The 24240-nt window shown below is 37.1% G+C and overlaps 1 protein-coding gene across 6 annotated transcripts in view; it reads right to left on the reverse strand.

Moving 5' to 3' along the window:
* LOC117600475 (uncharacterized) overlaps positions 1–22679 on the reverse strand; it is a 259355-nt gene extending 236676 nt beyond the window's left edge. For all 6 annotated transcript variants that reach the window (XM_034315971.2, XM_034315970.2, XM_034315969.2 and 3 more), the window contains exons 1-2: positions 18954–22679; positions 18713–18881 (exon numbers count right to left, since the gene is read on the reverse strand). In XM_034315971.2, coding sequence (XP_034171862.2) covers positions 18713–18881; positions 18954–19012 — 228 coding nt within the window. In that variant the 5' untranslated portion in view covers positions 19013–22679. The remainder of the gene's footprint in view (positions 1–18712; positions 18882–18953) is intronic.
* Positions 22680–24240: the final 1561 nt, after the last annotated feature.

Consider the following 24240-nt stretch of genomic DNA (forward strand, 5'->3'; position numbering starts at 1 on the left):
TAATAACTTTAGATTTATAAGAAATTGGTCACTTCATAAGTTTATTAATTTGAATTTTTTTGAAATACTTGGGAAACCTGAACACTGTTTTAAACATACGCCATAGCATCGCCTTAATTTTCCTAGACGTAGACGTTCTGGACGACGACAAATCGGCAAAAGTTTGCAGCTTGAGCGACACGTGTGCCTGCGATATCGAGCATAACAGAGGGAACAAAGGACAGCGAGATGGAGCGTAAAGAAAAGAGGAAAGAGAGGGCACGATATCGTTCGCGTAAGGCCGGAGAAATTGTTTAACTTTCGTGGGGCGACAGGCGACACCGACGATACAATAATGGCCCTCTGATGCGATTTTAACTTTTCACGCCCCCACGGCTAGCTGGATTCCATCGCTGGAATATCGGCCGGGCTGTGATAAAGCACTAAAACGAAGGTACTGTGTCGCGGTGATCCATGGAAAAAAAGAAAGTTCCTTCCCAGCGTTCCCGGGATTCTGACCTCGCGAATTCCTTCGGGACGGATACGAAATTCCGAAGAATTCTCGAAACACCATGTTCCACATTGGATTTTGTCTCTTGTAAAATCGAACCGCAGAGTTAAGTTTTACGATCGAGGATTCTATCAGAAATTAAAAATAGAAGTTTGGAATTATAATAGCGCTTCGATTTGTAAGAATTATTATTAAAAAAGACTGTATCTTTTCCCCGCCGTTACCCTTATACAAGACAGAAGGGCTCGTGATTTGTTTCCGACCTTTGGGAATGACGTTGTTTGAACGGGATTTTAGAAAGGCGACGCAAACGGTATTATCAAAGAATACCTGCCCCCGTCCAGGACAATATTTCCTGTCGTAATCTGCGCGAGGTACTTCAGTTAAATACATTACGCTGTCCCGAGGAGGTTTTTCTTTTGTCTCGAAGCACCTTAGCGTGGAGGTTCCGCCGTGAACAATTTATGGCTTAAAAAAGAAAGGGAGCCACCCTCTGAAGCGGAGAGAACAAGGACACCGGTGTCGAACTAGACGGTGGCTCTTTCTTCTTCTTTTTTAAGCTCCTGAAGGGTCAAACTTCTTGTAAACCATAAAGAGGATTCATAGTCATTAGAGCGTTTCGTTAAAAGATTTTGAGCCTCTTCCTTCTTGTAATTCTTTCTTTTATAAAAATCATAACAGAAGAATCATAATCTTTTTCTGGTATAGTTAAATTTACATATTTTGTTAATGTCCTAATTTTTCGAGGATGAAAATTACCTAAAGTTCTCAGTAATAAAACTTACAATATCCTGAAGACAGAAAGCTAATTCAGAAGAGCTTGATACCTGAGCAAAATCACGAAATAATTTCAGGCCTAGGATGCCACGTGCGAAATATGCTGAATCTATGGAAACACAGGGCAAGGTGGAAGGCTCTTTTCGATTGTTAGAAATCCGGGGCACGGGGACGCGGGTCCGTGATTTTGTCGTTCCCCAACCACCATAGATCACCGTGTCGCGGCAATTGAGTTAGGAAGGAAGGAACCAGTTCGGCAAACACTCCTGTATCCCTCTCCTTTCTTTCTCAACTTGCTCCCTCTTAGCCATGAAATTTATGGCTTAAAAAACTCCCGGACGGGCGAGTCGTTCGCTTTATCTGTAATGTACTGATCTCGCCTTCGTCGAGGAGAAACGCGCCCCTTGGTTGCCACTTCCTTGGACCGTGCCTGGACCGTGCGGCCCGACGATCTGGATACCGGATCCACCCATGCCTCTTCCCCCTTTGATACGTAAGGGTAAGCCGGCTCTCATGATTTATATCGACGAGAAAGACGGAATCGAACCAACAGAGAGATATGGGACGTAGGAGAAGGGAAATCAACGGTAACCTTCACGACCTAGCCAAGCTTGGACCACGTTTTGATAAGGGTCTAAGAATCGCGAAATCCTGTCGGAGCCAGTGGCCCAACAGCTGGATCTACAAACTTACGTTCTTCGGCGAAACAATCGCTCCGGAATGATCAATATGGAGAACGATCAGTGGAACATAACTTAATAAAACGTAATAATACTTAGAACATAATATTACAAATATGAAGGAACGTGAATGAACATTAGTATAATAGAAGAATGCCCAGAGTTGATGACTTCAGGATTGAAGTTAAGAATGTCTACAAATTTCTAAATTAAATCATCCCCGAGTGAATATACTGTTTCTAACTTCGCTAGAAATTAATTCTACCATTATTCACATTTTTCAAATAAAACCTCAAAGAACCAAGAATATCTATCAAATGTTAAACGTACAAATATTTCCCACCTATTGACGCGTCAATCAAGAAGCAGCAGCAGGGTGTCAGGCCCCATGGGAAGATCTCTCAACGCCGACAACTTCGGATCTGCATGAATTCCACCGTAATTCCCGTTCCACGTAGGTGCAGAGGCAAAAGCAAAAAGCCGAAAGACCCCCCGGGAACGGATAGAAATGTCGACCGTTGACCGTGGAAGAACGAACGAGACGAAGCAGCGGATACAAGAAGAGGAATGCTTCTTTTCTACATATACACACACTCTCTCTCTCTCTTCCAGGGAAGACTGTTTTAAGTTTCCCGAAGGCGTCCAACATTCGCGAGAAGTTCGAGTACAAAGTTGCTGGTACGCTTGCCGGGACAGGGAGGATCTTAGGGGATGAGGAAAAGGAGCGGGCAGTTTCGTGGACGAATCGAACGGTTGTCGTCTCAAGGCGAGCAATCACTTAGGCAAATATTCACGCGCAAATACACCTACATCAGCATGTGGGTTTCCACCACATTGGACCACGGAGGACGTGTGGGTCATAGGGGTCCTAATTGGGGTACCGTTGCCGCGCACCCTCACCTAGATCGATACCGTATATTCCTTTGTAGCCTCGCGTTGTTTGTGCTTATTGTACTACGCGTATCTATCGCTTTGATGAATGCCTCGGAATATTTTGGCCGCTTTGAACGGGGCGGAACGGAGAAATTTATACAACAGACCGAAGCAGCATGACGGAAACTAGGAAATTTGAATATCTACGATTGAAATTATCTAGTTTAGGTATGTTGGTACCTGGCTTGGATACATTTCAGTAAAATTTGATGTTCTTCTGCTATTACTTATTGATAGCATTTCAAATCCTTAGAAAAGGTGAGAATGCGTCTAATCTAGGCCTAGGAACGAGGCAAAGTTATTGGAAGAACGACAGAAGGCGTCTAAAGTCAATGAAACGTTGGTTTTAGAAGTTCTGGTTAAAGAAGGGGAAACCAGAAGAAAATGGGATGAAGGAACTGTCCGATTAAGTCTAATGAACGATGGTCGCCTAGTGAACGCTTCAAAGAGGAGCCAGACACCAAACGATTCATCAGGATACATAGGGCTCAAACCTCGAGGCTTTTGCGGTTCGGCCTCCTTGAGGTTCGACCAGAAAGTTCACCCTTAGGACCAGTATCCGGCTCCTTAAACCTGACCTCCTCAGGTAAGTAAGTAAGCGTGATTCCTTTGACGATATCTCAACGTTGTCGGTAAAGAAAAGGATACCGCCTTAGTTCGATAGGAACTCGGCAAAGGTGAAGATCTACACGAAGATGTCAGCGATTCGATTGCTTCCTTGAGACAACCCTTCCTTTGATACCGTAATTACCCAAATTACCAATTAACGCGATCGTTTGAGAAAAGATTTGGAAAGTACTGGAAAAGAATTAACGTTTCAACGCTATTTAAAATTATGCCGCTAAGTTTAAATCATCTTGTTGGAGAGATCGCTGCTTTGCAGGAAGGAACAAGGGATCTTTAACGCATCTGTCGAGCACGATAGCGGCGATTACTTATGCGACCCGTGCCCTCTCTCGCCCAGAAGCTTCCTCCGTGAACCCCTTCCTCTAGCCGGGATGTAAGAGACGTGGGATGCAGGTGGAAGCGCCGAGGGGCGAGGGAGACGGGTGAACGCAAGTTAACGCGAACATATAAATTAGCAGGACATCTTAGCAGGCCGCTTGCAACTTAGTCACGTAGCGGGTTTAAACTTGACAAGAGGTGGATCGTACGACGGCAAGCGCACGCCGCCCCTTTGCTGCTAGCACCCCGTCACCTGGCCCCTTTCGCAGCTTCAATAGGTACCAAGAGGAAAAGCTGGTAATCACCCTAATTTCCAGCCGCAATCTGTGCCACAACCACAAACTTCGCGACTATCTAGCAAGATGTTTTTCTTTTATCAGGATTTTCTTTTCACTGGAGCTGTTCTAGTTTTTCAGATTCTTTCGTTCCACTCGCTTTCGTATTTTAAGGGATGAAACAGTCACTAGATTTTAAGAGCAATGTAGATAAATAAATAATTAATTATTTAACCCTTACTCAAATATCTTGTTAAGCATCAAACTAAAAAATCTTTTTTTAATATTTAAACATTTACAAAATTTGAAAACTAATATAATAAAAAGACCGAGCAACGTTTTTCCTATTTGCTTTACCAAAATAGAGCATCATAAACGAATATACAATTTACAATATTGATGATCAAATTATCAAGAAAATTGAAAAAATTTATCGACAACGACAATTCCTGTTGCAACTGATAGGAATATAAATCTAGACCATAATGTATCTTAGAAAGCCGGTATCCAAGCGATCCAGGTGGTAATCCCGCAACTGACAAAGAGTAGCCGGAGGCGAATCGCTGCTCGATCTTATGTTAACGCAGGAATACGTCGATAACGGGGGATGGGGGTACAAGGTACCCTTCAGGGAAGCCTCGAACTTTCGATTTATGGACCGTCGTCTCGAGGGATACCCGTACTAGTCCCCGGGATGTGGTCAAAGTGACAGGCTGGGCGATTAGGTGCACAATACTCGGCAACAGTCCGAAACAGCATCTGCGCCGTTCATTGATCACGCTCGAGAGCGACACTAGAAAGTCCACGGAAGGAGGAACGCGGAGAAATTTAGAGAAAGAGGAGGAGATTTTGACGTGGCCATGTTTGATTCTACTGGTCAAGGGGCGCAGACGTTACGTCCTCCTCAATTCCAAACTTCCTGTTCTCTACATACGATCCAGACTCTCTTTCTTCAACTTTTTTCCTCGTCCACCACTTTCGTTGTTTGACTTTTAGTTGATTTTTCCCCTGATCTTGCAAACAATCACTGTCAGAAGCTATTCGCTCGTCAAATTAATCCATTTAATACACGTATTCTCTAGGATTGACTATTTGCTACTTGTTTGACTTCGGGCTAACTGAACCAAGATCTAGATTTACCTTGCTTGCATACGTGTTCTAAACTATATTTGATGATGTAATCTGGGAGGATGAATTTACATGTCCTTCGACAATACACAAAGCGTTGAAATAAACAAGAACGGATTCAAAAGATCAGAAAAGAAGAATGCACCACCTAAGAAATCCTTTGCTCTGACTTCAAGGATATTCTAAGTTAAATCACCATGATAATTAGAATCTAGCGTGTTGATGATTGATATTGCTTGTTTACTAGGATAATATTCTAACATTTCAAGATATTACTTGCCAAAATAGAAATAATTTCCATTCTATTCTGTTGCAACATTTATCTGCTGTAATTAACACGTTAAAAATTAAAATTAGTATTATTATTATATTAATTTCGTAAAGTACAAAGTTGAAAGTTTAAATTGAAAAATGAAACGACATTTAATAGAGAAATCTTTGACAACGACAGATCAAATGGTCTGCAGTAAAGGAGCAGCATGCTCCTCGAATGGCCGCAGGATAATGTTTTCTTATAATTAATGAGTTGGATATTCTGAATGGACCGATGTACCGCCTCGAGGAGAGAAAGGGTAAAGCTAAGAACGTGAGGGGCTACCTTCTAAACTCCGAAAGCATTCCAGAAATTCCCTTTCTCGGTCTATCTGTTCTGCCGTCCCTCTTCCGCCTCTCAGATGGAATGTTGTGGCATTATTGGCCACGTTTATCATCCTCTTCGCAGGACACGCATGAAATCTTTACGCGGTAACTGCTTTCTATTAGATTCAAACTCCCCTAAATAAAGCGGCTGGCAAGCTTGCACAGAGAAACGTTTACCAGTCTCTGCTAATTCAATCTGCTCGTCCAGGAAAAACGTCGCAATCTCGGATGGAACACAGGATCAAGGATATCGAAAATTTACCAACACGATTAGCGATACACCATCGTTCAAAAGTACAATTGAACACCAAAGTTTTCGAATTTTAAATTAATATAATAAACGAATGATTTTTATCATCTTTTCATTTTTATAAAATACTAACGCGTCTAAAGACGGATAAATACTTTTGAACGTTAGTGTATACAGAAGGAAGAAAGATTTTAAGATAAATCAACTAAACGCTGTAATAATATGACGTGAACGGAGATTTATGGTATCGGAAGGCGAAGGATTTACGAGGCAATAGAAATAATCCAATCCGAACAATATTCGACGGTAAGGGGCTGTGTTTTGTTTCGGGAAGCCGAATTTTTCCCTTCCTTTCATCTTCTACCGTCCTCTTCCTCTCTCCTTTGCTTTTTACATCCCTTTCCCTTGGCTGCCGTCTAACGGGCTGCCTACCTCCGCGAAATTGCACGGCGGTCGAATTTAATTATGTCTGGAATTCGGCGCTAATTAAGTTTGATCGAACGAATCCGCGGGTTTGTTACCGAGTTTGCCCCGCAATGCTTACGAAACAAGGGTACACCCCGCTGCGAGCATAATGCAAATTAAATTACCCTCTATGCTGGCCAGCCTCGAATTCTATCGACGTGAACTCGGCATAGTTTCTTTTTACCATTTCAACACGACAACCACCGTTTGCAAGTTTCTCTCAAATGAATGAAAGATATACGAATAGGTAATTAGAAAATTAAAAATTTTTTTAAAAATACGTTACGTTTCAACGTGAACATCGATGCGATTCTTTAACACGATCATCATTTTTATTTTATTTTTTTTTATTCCTACAGAGGAACAAATATGCAGTGGGAGTATGGAGGTCAGAGGGGATGGAGGTTGAAGCGACACCCTCGGGCACGGTACGTTTACCCCCTGATTGGGTGAATATTAAATTCTGGTCACCGGCAAACAACCACCCCTCTCGCCGCTTGCTTCTTCGGTTACGACGATTGAAATATGTATCCGCCGTGAAGTCAAACATTCCGACCAAGTGCATGACCCGCTACGTGGCCCGAATCCGACACGTGATTTACCCCCGAGAAAAAAAAATGTCAACCATCGAGATTGGTCGTCAAAATCAGTTTCATTGTGGGAACAATAGAAAATTTATTGGCAACACCGTAACGAAGATTCTTACGTCTACTAAGACTGTAATTTATAAGGATGATACAGGACTTTCGAAGGAATGCAATTTTGTTTTACATCCCCAGTGAAGGAGAAATCATTAATCGTCTATAAATTTCGATTATTCGCGACGATGAGGTGGCAATTATCTAAATTGCCTTAAACACATACATATTAGTCAGAAAGATCAAATGTTAAATAAATCTTCAATACATTTATTAATATTTACTGAAGAATATAATTTTGATCGTTACTAATGACCTTTTCCCAGCGTAATGGTAATTTATGGATTCTATTTCATGAAACTTGAGATGACATTATCGGACAGAACTTTCCAGTAGACCTAATGCTCTCTTTTCCCTTTAAAGTACAGAATTATTAATTACAATTCATTATCTACTAAAACAATAATAGCCTACCATGAACTTGAAGAATCTTTCCAGTGATCGAAACACATTGAAGGAAACTCCGTCGAGGATGACGCAGGACTTTCGAAAGAATGTAATTTTCTTTTGCATACCTCTCGCACCAAAAATCATCATCAATCGCGATCGTAAGCGACACGAACTCGCGAAGACGAAGTGGCAATTATCCTGGAGAAATTAAGGGCGAACGGAAGATACGGGAAGGAAGGAAGAAAAGGGGGAAGGGGCAGAGACGAGGTCTTGACAGAACAGCCGTATTTCGGCAAGAAGGGTGGTACGCTTAATTTCATAGACGTGGCGCATGGGGCCATGCAAGCAAGAACAATCGAGCCCGGGAGCGTGTGCGATGGAAGGTTGGCCAAGGGTAGGCAGTACGTACAACCAAGGGATAATTACAATAAGCAACCCTCGCTGGCCTTACCTCATCATTGATCTAAGAAATCCACTAGCGTAATTTACCATAAATTTCAGCTCGAATGAAATGGTGACGCGATAAAACGCTGTGTCTGTTTTTGTTCAACTTGTATCGGTAATCTTTCTACAAATTATGAAAAATACTTTAACCCGTTGGATAGTAATCCCACAGAAAATTGAATCAATTATTACAAATTTAAAAAAAAATAAAAAATGTGCAACATCATGAACAGTAAACACCACGAATTATCTAAAACATAATTCATTACTACATATCTTACACAGATCTCAGATTGAACCCTCCTTTACCTGTTATTCTGTGAAACGTTTATTCGATTCCGGCAAGGGTAAATCCCCATAATTCTTGCACGTACACGCAAAACACGTCTATCCGGTATACTTTCTGTAACGAGCGCATCGCAAAGTACAAACTTAACGGCACGTCGCGCCACGATAAAACATCGGCGAATTCGCGCGATTGAATTACAGTTTAATTAACTCGCGGGCAATTAAGACCCCACCCCGTTGCAACCCCCCGTAACAGGGCAGGCAGCGTCGCCCATCCGCCCAAAATGAAACGGTTTCCGCTCGCCATCGAATCTCGTGCATCCGCGAACCCGACCGTTTCAAGCTGCAAGTTTCGAGGGTACTCGCGATTTCATCGGAAACTTTTGCATGCTTCAATCGTTTCTTTTTTACTATTCCTCGCTCACCCTTCCTCACCCCCTTATCTGCATCTCTCAGACTCGCTTTCGTTCCCTCTCGTCATCACTTTCCTCGTTCAAACGCGTGTACATGCACGCAGGTAATTGAGAAATTCATCTTGTTCGTCAATTAAAATTGATTTACTGATTTAATATTTCTTTTCAAAATATAACTACCTGCAGTAATGCTCATAACGAGATCATAATCATTAAATATCTAATTGAAAAGAAAGCATAATGAAGAATAGTAAGAATAGATGTTACCAGCATTGTATGGCTAGGCAATATCGATCTTAATCCAGATGATAAACAATATTAATTTTCCCCTAAATTAAAATTTTAAATTAAAGACCTTTAAGAATTTCTTCTTATTTTACTAATTTTTATAATAATTATTTTACAGAATCCTACCAATGCCTAGGAAAAATTGGTCTAATATTAAAATAATTCGGGTATTTTATACTTTGTCCAAAAACGCCAGGCATTCTATACAATGCCTGCTTTTCGTACATTGCCGGTAACAGATATACAGACAAGACTATTGCATGAACAGCGAAACAGAAATCGAAAACCGTTCGCCGACAAACACTAATCCGCCATCACATATGCAAGCACCCCAGTAACACGTAGTCAGTATACACGGTACACTTAGTCGATGGGAAGCCGTAACTGCCGCGTAGGCGGCCGATTTAACGACGAGTGAATAATTATGGGGCTTTACGGTCCGATGCGGAAGAGGTTTGGCGAATGGAGGAGCACTACTATACTCGTAGTTATATTTATGAGCCGACGATGACGGCAATTTCGGCGCTCGAACTGACGATGAAACTGTTGCTAATCGAGTCGCTGTCTCATGATTCTCATTGGCACGTCTTCGACCCAACAAACGGACACCTTAACGCCCTATAAAAATCTTAAGCGAACCGTCCTCACAATTCTCTTCTATCGTAAAACGAAAGAACTTTGTCCCTGGAGTACAGTTACCCCGCAAATGCATATATCAGTTTATCGCCACGAAAGAGACAGAACTATTTTTCATGGCCATGGAACGAAGCGATCGTTTGATGGCACTGCGAGAGAAGACGCGTGCCATCGGGCAATAACACCCGCTGAAGAACGTTGCGATCGTTAATGTTCGATGAAACACCCCCTCGACCCTCGATTCAACGCGCCACTCGTAGGGGATGGGTCATTCTGCAGGACTCTTGCTTCTGACGATTTTATCGCTACTCGTCCCATCGTTTATCTCTTACGATGGAAAAAGTAACCATTGAGGAACCATTTTCTAATGCTGTATCTATAATACTTATATACTTCAAGAATAAATTTTGTGAAAAATATGAATAGAAAATTGATTCGATAAAAATACAATTGTTTTAAAATATCCCGTGTGCTAATTGATCGCCTAATTATTTCAATGATATAATAATTTTCCTGAAGACAGCCACCATTTCAGTACGGGAACAGTTTAAATTCTAACGTACGATTTTGTATACCCCGTCCCGCGGTTAGGATTAAATGGAAAATGCGAGCTAGATAAGTTCGTTCCTCGTGTGCGAGCATTTATAATTAAATGGCGTTGTTACTTATTACATCGAAGTTTGCGAAGAAGCGGAATAGGGAGATTGTTAGGCTGTGGTTACTCGGATAATCTTCTCCATAATGTATAGCGGTGAATGAAGTTGTACCAAACCAGATATCCGGACCATCCTTTTCTAACGAAAATATATCTTTCAAGTAAGAAAAAAAATATTTGTTAAAAAATTTTGAAAAGGAACCTTTTTTTAAAAGTATTACTCTCAGAATTTGTAGCCATGTAACAAGCTTAGTTAGAAACTAAGAAACTTTGCCTATAAAAATCCTAAATAAAAATCCCATATTACTGGAGTTTCTAAAGAACACTTCGCAAAATCAAAACATGCTACTGAAAAGTCATCGAAACGAAATAAGACGTTCTAGGATTTTTTCACCGAGAATGCTCATTCAATCCATCATACTCCATGGAGAAGAGAACCGTGGACCGTTTTCATTGTTCTGCTTATTAACTAAAGTCGTGTTCTGTCGCGTGGAGCGATATAAGTCGTGGCGCTGTCGGAAAAGTCGATATCGAAAGGCACGGCGGGCAGGTGGCGCGCGGGGGTGGTTTGCGTCGCAAGGGTGTCGAACGCCCAGGTCTCGTGACAAATAGAAGCTTTGTGCCGCGACAATGGGGAGTTTATTTCCGGGCCGGCTGGGGCTACAATGTAGGCACTATACTGTAATTAAATTCCCAAACCCAAGGATTCGGTGGTTATAGAGGACCAGAAGGAGGAATAGAGAAAGGGTGGAGAAAGAGAGACGGGCACAGAATTTCGGTTGCTAGTAGACAGGGAGGAAGAAGGGAGAGGGAAAAGCAGAACCTTAGCATATTGCATACTGACCGGTCCGCAACGGTTTGGGTTTCTCGTGGCTGACGCCATATTGTTTGCTCTATGTTCATTCCTTCCTACCTTCCTACCCTCCCTACTACATGCACTGCTTAAGCTCCAGCCAAGATGAAACGAATTCCACCTACGAATATCCTTGTGGACGCGAGCATTGTGATCGGGAAGGTTAGTCCTTTGGATCTGATTTGAGAAACAGTCTTTGAAAAATGGGAGAATTAATCAATTTTGAATCAATTATTAGAGGAAGAATAAGATCTCGTGAATTTTATTTTAGTCGAGTGAAAATTTTGATCTGGAGTAGGTCAAGTCTCCTAACTTCATTGAAAATATCAAGTACTTAGTGCTGTTTAACCCTTTCACTATGATTTTTTTTATAATTTGATCCACCGTAAGCCCCACCTTGAATTATGAAAATCTTTAAACTATGAATTTCAAATATCCATTTATTCATTTTGTATTAATAAGCAGTGGGTGTTTCTTGGATTAAAAGTGGACAAGTACGAGAACGAGAAGCGAAAGTGTGCACAGAAATATAAAGCCTTAAGGCTTAACAGCTTGTCTGTAACGGAGAGTAAAGAAAGCACCATGCTTGAATCCTCTACCACGAATAAGGGAGATGGGGTTGTCTTGTAATCTATATTGGAAGTGCTAACTAAAGTATTAGATACTTCGGCTTCCAGGCAAAAGGGGGATGTTTGACAATAACGAAGAGGAAAAGAGAGTTTTGATCTTCGCTGGAAAGTTTGATCCGTCTGATCAAGCTGGATGATCTGTATCTCTCCAACTTATCCCTTAAAACTACGTGACTGTGATTTCTTAATGTACCATGGAAGATCCAGCGAAGGTTCGAGGAATACTAAAACTATAACCGTCTGGTCTAATTATAAAATCCAAATAGATATACGTTTGTTTATAGTATATATAATGTATCATATTTTTCATAATAATAATCTGTTTTATAAAAACATTGTTTGTTTGTAACCATCTCTTCTTTTGAAGAAACAATATTTTCTAAAAAATACATGTCTACATTAACCCTGACACTTGATTAGTAACTTAATCGCGACGCAACGAAGTCGGTTATTCCCCGAATTTCCTAAGAAGGGCAACATCCGCGGGATCACGCATCGTCGCGAAACGGAGATAGCGTTTTAATGCAGGGCAAACAAGGTTGTATAGATGTCTAACGAACGCGCGGCCAAGAACGGGAGACAGACAGAAGAGGAACATTCTGGTAAGACTAAAAGAGCAAGAGTGAAAAGTGAAGAGAGTAGAAAGAGAAGCGGAGGAAAACGTTCGTGCACGGCTTGTCAGGACGGGGAGTTGGCTAAAATGAAAGTTGGAACCACGGCTTGCCGCAGCAAATCCGGCTTGATTAAAACACCGTAGTAGAAATCCCTTACCCCTTTAGCTCGTAGCCACCAGCACGGCCCTACACCGGCCCCGTTTATTTCGACCTTCTTCGGTCGCCAAGGAGCACACCAGCCAACGTATAATCTTAATGCAGTCTTATACGAAGCGGAACGAGCCTATATTTCATTATAACCCCGCAGTCCTTCCGGAGCCCTTCGTGTGCAACCCTTTCCATTTCGACTACCATAAGCGCGAGACCGACCGGGATTTCGCTTCGAGATATCGCTCCGCGGAAAAGGGGCCTTTCGTGAAGCAGAGATAGAAAGCCGGAGAGGGTGCTACCGTTTCGAATAGGAGCAGGGGGGGCGAAATTGGCAGGGGGCGTAAGTATCGAAACGACGACATTGGCTAAAGTGCCTTGCCCGGAATGCTTTCCCTAATCTTTTCCCCATTCTGTCGAAAAACTACACCGATCCCCAAAGCGACCCCCTCCGAATTATAACCCGTGATCGCGTTTCATAATAAAGATGGCTGCTAAATCAGCAAACTGGGGATCGATATAACGATCGATCATTTAAAAATACACAGACTTCACGAAGAAACTAACTCTTGCAAAATTAAGGGTGGTAACTTCTTGAATTAGTTAAAAAATGTTGAAAAAGAAAGTATTAGAAATAAATGGTTGCTACATGGTTCCAATTCTCTAGAACCTAGAGTCTAGGGTTAATGAGATTGGTAAAATTATTTTTGATAATTAAAGTAACTGATGAGCATAGAATTTTTGAGCAAAGTTAAACAAGGAAATGTTAATTACTTTACTTTCTCGAGTCAAAGTCGCTGACAATGGTCGGTAGAGTTACCGACAGACGAGAGTACCAAGGGAAACAGCGTGACTTTAAGCTCGAAGGGTAAAAAGGGAATGTATTTACGAGGTTACAATACCCCATGGGCTAATCCTCGCCTGGAGCTATACCTAGGTCCGATCGACCCTTCTCCTTGCTTTAAACATCACAGTCTCAGTTGAGGAACATTGGATATTTCATGAAAATTCAATTTCTTTATTTCTTCCTTACTTAATTCAGATAAAATCTAGAATAATAAATAAATTTAATAAAAACCATTCGTATTATTAAATTCAAAGCTCGAGATTTAATAAAACTAACAAGCTTCGAAAGAAAGTCGTTTTAATGGACATGGGGCTGTTTATTTCTAAACCCAACACTTCAAGTATCTCCTTGAAGCAGCTAGGAGGTGTAGAATTTTATTAAGAGCCGCTCAAAAGGTAAATTGCTTGTCAACGATCTCTTTATAATACGAGCTTTTGCAGCCCTCATCCACAGAACACCTTACCCGACCTGCCTTTCTTTCTCGAGGCCTAATTGACACGATTTTTATAAACTCCCCTCCGGTTACGGAGGGTTAAACCTTCTTTTGTACTGCCGCTAACACTTTCAACCTCAGACCCTTCTGTGAAAAAGTCCCTTTGTAGCTAAAGAGTGCGACGATGTTGGTGCACAATTATGATTTCCATCCTGTGCAAAAATATTCGAACCCCGGCAAAGAAGCTCACGCAAAGACGATACCTCTAGGACCTATGACATTATTTTGAATTATTGCGAAGAGGAAGCATTGAAATCCCTGGAAAATGTTACAGATCTTAACTTCCATGGTAAAAAGAAGCATACTTACAAATGGAAACCTATTTAATAATCTAGTACCAAATTTGTTTACAACAAATTTTGTTTTGCAAATAAAAATGCATATTTTTGAAACCAATACAAAAAAAATTAACAACCAACGTTCACAAAGGAAGAGGGAAAAATGTAAATAACCAGGAACGAAAGGAATGATCAAAAGGCGATTCGATTTATTTTAAGCCTATTTACCCCAAAGGGGTTGCGTTTTAACGATAACGCCGTTCCCTACCGGTTTTATGGGTTACGAGAACTTCAAATTGAGAGTCACTGACGTAAATATAGGTACAAGGGTGAAAACAGGGTGCGCATTCCAAAGCCTTGGATCTAGGTATCCTCGCGCATTCATTCATAAAAATTCACTCAACCGCGTGGCTACTCCCACCGAGAGAGAATTGGAGGGTTCGTTTCAACCCCGATCACTATGACAGCTCGACAAAGTTAAAGGGTACTGCTTCTCGTCTTTTCAGCTCTCCTCCACAGGAGCTCTCCTTGCTAATGCCATCTTGAGGGGATAAAAAGCTTTCCGTGTGTGTAAAATTTTAACATGAATTTTCAATACAAATAAAGGGGTTCCATAACTTTATTTTATTTTATTTCAAACCCTATCTCCCTTAAACTGGTGTGATGTTAAGCAATTAATGAAAATGAATTGTAAAATAAAGTGATAAAAAACTATATGAAGTTAATTTTCTATCAACACACTTTCAATATTAAAATGGTTATAAACGGTAACAAAATAAACACCGAAAATTATTTATCAGGAAATAGAATTAAATTGTTTTAATACATTATGCACCAAAGGCAGAGGATTTCAAGAAATCTCAAAATGAAAGAATATTATCCCTCAGTATAATGGTTCTCCTTTAAGAAGAATGACTGCTCATAATCGTAATCATAACTGTAACGATCCCCACGGTTCAGTTGGAGGAGATTTTGTCATTAATATTCTAGCGGCGTACGATGAATTACTCGAAGGTTCGCATCTCGAAACATTAATAAAGAAATCAACAGTGATTTCGAAATGACAATCAACCCTTGCTTTCTCACAGGGAGAGAAAATTATATTTGAATACCGATTGTAATATTTCCTATATTTCAAAATTAATTTTGATGAATGATATCGTTCAATTTTCTATAATTTTTCTAATAAATATATAAATTGCTCATCATTTACTAAAGACTGGTTTCATTCCCAACATCTAATCTAATAAAAGAATTCATCTGATATTTTAATAAAACTCATCTACAAATCAGCTAAATTAAAATAGTCAAGCTTTCAAATTGTATTTAATAACATTGTGATTTATTTTATGAATTTTGACTAAAAACTTAAAAGAAATAAATCGCGGGCAACAACTGTATCAGTGGCACCCTCTCTAGTCTCTTCCCTTAAATTCGTAGCTGGACGCTCTACGTACTGATTTTTCAAATTTTAAATCCATACTTTTTCCATTAATTCAAAGTAACAATAAATTTGTTACCTCAATAATAATTGAATGCCTAAATAAAAGTACCTTTACTGCTAAATAAAAAGTACTTTTATATTATCATTTTAGGGATGATTAAAGCTTGCAATAAAAATGTTCTAAATTTCATTTTTTAAATTATAAAAAAAATTACTGATCTTAGTTAAAAAATTGTGTCATTAAATCTTCATTTTTTAGATACCAATTATACGTTTAGAACACAAGGATCATACTATTACTCTATTTACAATTTCATCGAAGAACATTGTTTCATTCATTAAAAGTAGAATTCTTACAAAAATGTAGAATTCTCTCTTTTAACTTCAACCTTACAACAAATTCGATTTCATCTTATTCACGGTCTTATGAAACCTCTTGGCCTTCTTCTGTTATGCGCATCGGTGGCTAAATAACTAACTTCGGACAACTATCCCAATAGATTATGATGATTGTGGAGGAAAGCTCTGATTTATGCAATTATCATAAATCCAGTTCCGCCTACCGCTTTACGTATGCTCAAGACGCTGTGACCGTGCTTCTATTCATAGGATTTCAATAGCAAATTATTTTCCCATAGAACACGTACAATAGTCTGAATGAAAGAGATCTTTACAGAAATTTAAATAAATGTACTGCCTATAAATTAATCTTTTTATCTGTTGAAAATTGACTATTTTAAATTATATTCATTTTAATTGAATTGATATTATCATTATGCAATTCCAAATAGAGCACAGCAATAATTAGAAAAAAACATTGTTATAGAATAAAACAAATTTATAATAAATACTATTGCTATATAAAAATACCTCATAGATATTTATTTAAATAATTGAATAGTGTGAGAAATATTTAGTATGCCTCGTTCACTAGAGATTTAGATAATCGACGTTTTCAAATATTTACCCTCTGCATTTTGGGAAGTTCTGTGACCGACTTGCAATTTGTCGACAATAGAAGATTCCTACACTTGCCAGCAATCTACCTTATCGATAAACTCCCTGATAACTTTCGTCGGTACCCAGTAGAAAAGACATTCTATCTGAACCACTGTAGATAAAGGTACAGTGATTCATACTGTCGGTAACAGTTAATATAAAAAATTACAATATTATACAAAAAGTTATGTTTCTAATTATTACTATCACAATGTTTCAAAATTAAGATGGTTCAAACACCCGTATCATTCCTTTTTTCGTATACTATTTCATTATCGACTGGCAATCATGAACAGTCACAGCATGTACTATTCATTGATAAGTCAAATGTCCACCCTTGATAAGGTGAACACCCTTGATTTTGTTTTCATCCCATATATATATATATATATATATATTTAAATAATTAATAGAGTTAGAATTTTTAACAAATTATTTGATTGATGAATTAATAGAATTATATAAATGAAATTAGAACAGAAAGAGTTTCAATACGAACATTTCGTTGTTGAGTGGTGACTTTTATATAACAGAAATTATGGGATAATTAACCGGAAATGTTACTGCATATTACAAGCAATTCTCAACAGAATAGTCTACGAGGTCGTCAAATTTAAGCATTAAACTCTCCAATTACGCGGCTGAAACTTGCGCAAACTTCGTCGACGAATCTCAGTGGGAAAAGGTTTGAAACTCCTCGAGAAACTTTAAAAATCGTTATTTTACAGGGAAGCCAAAGCTTCCCCCTACCGAGTTACGTGAATCCCTCTTTCATGACTCCCTTCCTGATAAAATGGAACGAGAAAAAAAGGAAACAAAAGCATCGACATACAGTAGCGAGGAAAAGTTTTTCGATCAGCCAAAATAGATGTTCTGGTACGTGTTTAGATTTATGTAAAATAGAGCACATTTCTTTATCTAGGACTCTTTCTTACACGTAGAGCAAAGCTCTCATGATGAACACTATTCATCTTCTAATCATCCGTCTAATTTCAATAGAAATTGAAATAAACTGTAAAAAGTATTCACAAGTTTCACGTGAAAATGAAAAAATCTGTTTTGAAATGTTATTTCTTGGGCTCTGTAGAAAGATAAAAAGGCAACTATTCGAAAAGTCGCAACAAAAATGAAATTTACTAACTATTATATTTACTTGGTGGTTACACTCGAATTTTAGCTTACGTTGACGTTTGTAAGAGTAATAACACACTCCCACGTGTCGAATAAATCGATAAAAAAACCACCACGTTAAAGTAAAACGTCAGCAATTTATGCGCTTACAATGGTTCCATTTAACGTTCCTCGTCAATCCCATTTTTTTTACGTTCGAAACGTATAGCTACTACCACTCCATACAGTTTCAGCGCGAATTTAATGTTGCAAGTAATTAAAACTCAACAATCTCGATGGTAACAAAACGAAAAAAGATTTTAACAGGTAAACCAAGAACAGTTACAGGAAAAGTATTATCTCACAACATCGACGGCTCGCGTCTGTTTGCCTGTCCGTTTAATTGCTTTTATGCAACACAATGCTGTTACGGTTGTTACAGATTATAAATAAAAGCATATTCAAACCGTATTATCGTTTCATAAACGTATTATTAATTACATTAAATGCAAATGTTTACCAAACATTTATATAGCAAGTATTTTAGTACTATAATAAACAGCAATTTAAAAATAAAGTTGCATCACGAATGTAATATGTAAACTCAAAATAAAAATTTCATATTGTTAGTGAATTTAAGTTTAATTCTAATTAAAAAAATTTTTTAAATTAATACTTTCGTTTTAAATGCTTTAAAAATGAAAAGAACTTGTATTGCAATTACTAAATTTTAGAGCGTTAGCTGTTGTAAATTTTTCTAAATAAACAATTAAATGCCTGTTTAATTCCTTCGTGGCTTGAAGGAGCGTTAACGCGTAGTAAAAACAGGAAGAAAAATATCAAACAGTTGTGTTTCTGGAAACTGAATAACAACAATAGATTTTTGATAACATGCTTCACTTACCTTTTTCGGTGACGGATGCAACACCGTTACTGGGACCTGTCGAGGGGTTGGAACAAGTGACCTTTGAGTTGAGTCCTTTGTGGCATACAGCGGTAATTTTGTTTCTCTGTTGCTGGGCAACTCCAGTAAATGTTGTATGGAATGATTTTGTCTCTTCTTTGACGCCATTCTACGAAAGAAAAGAAAAAATCATAAACAAACTATTATATTATCACGAATATCGATATTAAATATTAATTACCGCCACAATTGATACTCGGTCGCTGCATTAGTAAACTGCATATCAATATCTAATAGCATAATTACTGTATTAATTATTTATCGCATTAATTGTGTAACAAAATTTACAGTACACCTCAACAGTTAATAATAAAATAAGCCCCTGATAACAATCATAGTCTGCAAAATTTAATAATTATAAATTCTCGTTCGTTGTTTATAATCAGAAATCTATCGACATAGCGGTTTAGATAATTGAATAAATTAACTTCGAATCAGATTAAAAATAATATTTATGAACTCCTTTGTATGAAAAGTTGTCACGCTTCTACAACGAGCCAAAGGGGGTACGAGTAAATTATGAATATTATAATTATGAAGGGTATCCAAATTTCCGTATAACGGCTGTGCGTAGGTCCCTTTTTCCAGCAGCATCATGAAACTAGATATCGGATAAAACTTTCGCATTTAACTTTTCCGTCCTGCAGGGGAAACAGCCAACAAAGCTCATCATCGGAAACTTTTCCGAGACAAAGAGAGACGAGCCGGCGACAGAGATAGAAGGCGACGCGCGCCGCGACGCTGACCACGATATAAACCTATTCTACACAGCTATCTCTGTATCACGTTTACATCACAATCACGCTTACAGTGTTTGCGTCAGAATATCTATGGTATTTCAGTTTATTCGATAAATTAACCCTACTGTTTTCCTCGAATTTGGATTGTTATTTCATATATTTACAGAGGCATAAAAACAAAACAAATTGTTACGGATGTTTGTTCCCTGAGAAGTCAGTGATAAATAACAATAAATATGTTAGTAAAAACACATCTGTAAAAAATTTAAGCAAAAGAATAAAGTATTTTATATTTTGAATAAAAATGATTTAAAAATGACATAGGTTGCCCAAATGACCAATGTTATTTGGGAACTCGATTATTCATTATTGATCACATATTATGCTACTGTAATTGAATGAAATTAATATTGAATTTCCTATCGAATAGATTATTTAAATAAGCAGCATTGAAGGTGCCATCTGTAAAATAATGCCTGAAACAAGGAAAGGAATAAAGTATAATTTCCATTTTATCTTTTTAACAAAATTTTGGTGATTGTTAAATCAAAATGAAAATTGTAATTTTTGTAATATTAATTAAAAAGAACGTTCGAGTCTCGCGTAAGAAAATAACTTACTTTTGTCGTTATCGTTAGCTATTTTTTAGTTGGAAAACAAGGAAGGATTGTACAATTTTCTCGACGAAGAACAGAAGAAAAAGTATTGCTTTTCAGTAGCTTTAACCATGGACATCGTGGTAGGAATGTGTACGTACGTTTAAACTTGACTGCACGTGCTAGTAGAGAATCGCACGGTAGGGTAGCTCACCCCTGTGGTCGCCACAAAAGTTTCTTCTCATGTGTGTTTACGCACGCGCCCGATCGTGCACACATGCCCGACCAAGTGCACTTATAAAAGCGCACGTTGCCGGTGAACATTACGACCGTGACCTTACCAGTCGAATTGGAAAAACTCGCGGAAGTGTGAAAATAGCTAATTTCAATGTATGTACTCGCAATTGTTTAATGTGCACGCTCAGAACTGTATCAGACATTGTATGCGAGCATCGTGGAAAAATGATCTAAAATCAATTTTTGTGATCTTATGATTTTTATAAAAGAAAAATCTAATTTCTATACAATTTTTTAAAGAAAGAATGCACCTTCTTTCCCTCCATTTTTCAAATATAATTTACAGAAAAGTATTATAAAATATGTATTAAAAAATAATTTCTGATATTTTTTCAATTAATTTTTATATACACGAGGTAATGTATGAAAGTACTAGTGCTTGGAAGAACAAAAAGAATGTATAATACTTAACAAACGACTGCATTTAATTCTGAATTGTATACTTTCCATCATGAATTAATTCCACAAATGTTCTAAATCTGAAAATCTGAAAAAGAGACATTCGAGCAACACTGGGTGATAAGTAACATGCAACTCGTTACGAAAGCTGTCTGTGCAACTCATTGCAATCAACTAAAGTGAAAAAATGTGCGTTCAGTATGATATAGCAGATAATGAAATAATGCAATATCGAATTAAAAAGTAAGTTTCAAAATGTTAATTTCCTTCATTTTATGTCAGGAAAATATCTGTCGCTGACTAACTATGCTAAAAAGATAATAAATTTATTTGATATCATGTACTGAAAATATTTATGCAACGATAAAAATCTTGAATAAAAAGTTTCTTTAATCTCTATGCAGGGTAAACCTCCTAACGTTATTACCTTAATTATCTCCGTTATTTGTAGAGATATAAAAAAGTTTATTCAGAAAAGTTTCACGGTATCGAAGGGGCCATAACACAGCAATAAAAATTTTGTTTATAGGTGTAGGATCTTCGGAGATTTCAAGGGCAACTCCCTTTTTTAATGGAACTACATTATTATTATTTTTTTTTAGAAGATTGATAATCAAAAATAATTAATTATAATATCAATAGTATTAAGCGTTTGATATTTGACACTGTACCTTGATATTTTTTGACACAAAATATTTCAAGTACTTAATTTATATTTTTGAAAATATGTTGTTCCATGTAAAAAAAAATACAAATTGTTGCTGCTATGTTATAACACCTTCGATATCGTATAACATTCTACAAATCTATTTCAATCAATACCTTTAAAACTAATGCAATTACCTAAGGAAGTATATGCAATTAAATATAAATTTATACATTTCGTATAGAATACTGATGGAATGAATATTGATTTTAGTTATTTCAGTGCTAATGTATGAGAACAAACTATACTCCACCATTTTTTCCTAGAAAAATTCTCCATCACTTACTATTAAAATTTTCTTTTCTTTTAAATGTTAGTGCTTTAGACAAAGTATTAATGTACCACATATTTATTTTAATTAAAAACCTAACCCAAATCTATTACTAATCTAGCCCCAATCATAGAATGAATCAGCCCCTATATAAAAAGGCTGCAACAACCTATAAATTAATCCAAGTTAGATTTGGGTTAGATTTTGATTAGATTTGTACATATGAAATTTAGTTACATTTGATACTGAGAGCAGTTTTATCTGTTAACCAATTTTACTGAACCAACGTTTCACCTTAACTTAATTCTATTAAACACTTTATCAAGTTGTACTGTAAATTTTCTCTTACACAGATTTAATGAAACGAAAAAATTTTATATTTTTGTAGACATTTCAATGAAGTGCTCTTCATTGTTGAATGTACGATAAATGAACACGGAAATCAAATCATTAAAACCTTTTAATATTGTAAAATATTTTACTTTAAATGATATTTCTTTCGCGAAAATAATTTTTATACCGTTCACCAGAAGCAGTAATATAATATGGTAGAAACATTTTAATTTTAATCGAACCGACGTGACAATAGAACTTAAAATTTCATGTGTTCAAAGGTATTATTCCAAAATTTTAGATATTTACTGTTTCTAACTATAAATGCAGTGCCCCTACCTACCCCCTTGCTGTTTTTTCCTAACTTTCTTCAAACAATTTATAGCAAATTTAAAGAATATGTTTTTATGAGTTTTCTTTTAATTTTATTCAACTTGGAATACTGAAATTAAATGAAGAATTACTGCAACGATCACTTTTAAGGGAAGTTCCCCCCCTAAACGGTTATCCTATTGGTCGCCTTTTACGACGGGCAGGATTTACCCTGGGCCTATTCTTATACCCCCGAGCCCAGAGGGGGTTATTATTATTATACATAAATTAAAAATATTTGATAGTTATGTCAACAGACTAAAATAAAAACAACAAAATGAAACAGTTTATAAATTTTATATTAAATTACTGGTATAGCTGTATATACCTGGCCGGTAACTTTTGCAAACCCCTGATACAATCTACCTCTCCGTTTAACTTTATCCTTGCAAGATCGTTTTTTTATTTCATTTTCCTGTAGCACATTGTTTCATTAACCGTGAACGTTAAAAGCTACATCACGTGTTTCATGAAAATTAATATTAACTTTGATTACGTTCTCCCCTGACGAGCGTATGTTATTAATTGCAGTAATTTATACAAATTCATGATTATAACAATATGATAACACTCTGCTGATACTTTTATCGTGCAACTAATGTCAGATGTTTTGGTAACTTTTCTGTGAATCGATAAAAAAATTTGGGTCGTACGAAATTAATGATGCTGCAGCTACTAGCTGAAAAGCTCTGCAATTGCTTGGAAATTACATGAAAGCGAAGTATTTCGCAATATTGGCTAAAACGTTAGCGATTCAATTCGAATGACTTGTTTCTCCTGCCGCGGTAATATGTGTGTGTTTTCCATGTTCATTCTTCGAAATCGCAATAACAGATAAGCGATTGTATACAATCGTTACAATACTATTAATCTGTATATTTCATGATTGACATTTCGAACATTTAATAAAAATGATGCATCTAGTGTTGCTTAATTAAAAACGTATATGTATAATAACTAAAATAAAATTAACATCTATGATCTAATAATTATTCGAGTCTGATAGAAAATTACAAGATTTGTTATATTATTGTATAACAATTAAAAGACTTGAATTATAGAATAGGCTCGGTCAATAATAACAAGTGAAACATTTTAAAACATCACAGACACACAAGTGATGGTTATAGGATGAAAAATAACAATGAAAAAAACATGAATCAATGCTGTAGAAGTCCAGACATCTACAGTAGACATGCTATTAATCTGTAGTAGACATGTGCAGTGAACAAATCTTGATAATTTAAATTGTAGAATAAATGTTTCCTTTGTGTTTTTTCTTTCCTTCAATTTTTGACTTAGTCTCTTTAAATTAATTAGCAATTTTAAACATTTTATCGGTGAAGATGAATAACTCATTTTATTTCTAAATAATTCGACCTATTTATTTTTGAGTTTTTAAATTAAAATTGTATTGCGATCGAATCTATACAGTGTTACAATCCCCAGCACAACGGTGTTACAACGAACCGAGGATAAGGGTCAATTATACCATTTCCTTTCGTTTTTATTTTTCATTCGTTTCAATTTAGTTCATTGCAAAACTAAAATATTATCCAAAGTCGTTCAAAGTATAAATTGTTACTTTCAACTGCAGTATATCCTAACTCGAAGAAACTTACAGATTCCTTACTCATCTAGTTGGTATACGCCAGTGTAGTAATAAGGTCATTGCCATTAAATCGTTCGTTAGATGACAGTACAATAAAAGTAAGAGAAAGAAAGTTCGAAAAAGAATAGAAGAAGAGGTGGAA

This window comes from Osmia lignaria, chromosome 15 (assembly GCF_051020975.1).
Source record: "Osmia lignaria lignaria isolate PbOS001 chromosome 15, iyOsmLign1, whole genome shotgun sequence".
Taxonomy (NCBI): Eukaryota; Metazoa; Arthropoda; class Insecta; order Hymenoptera; family Megachilidae; genus Osmia; species Osmia lignaria.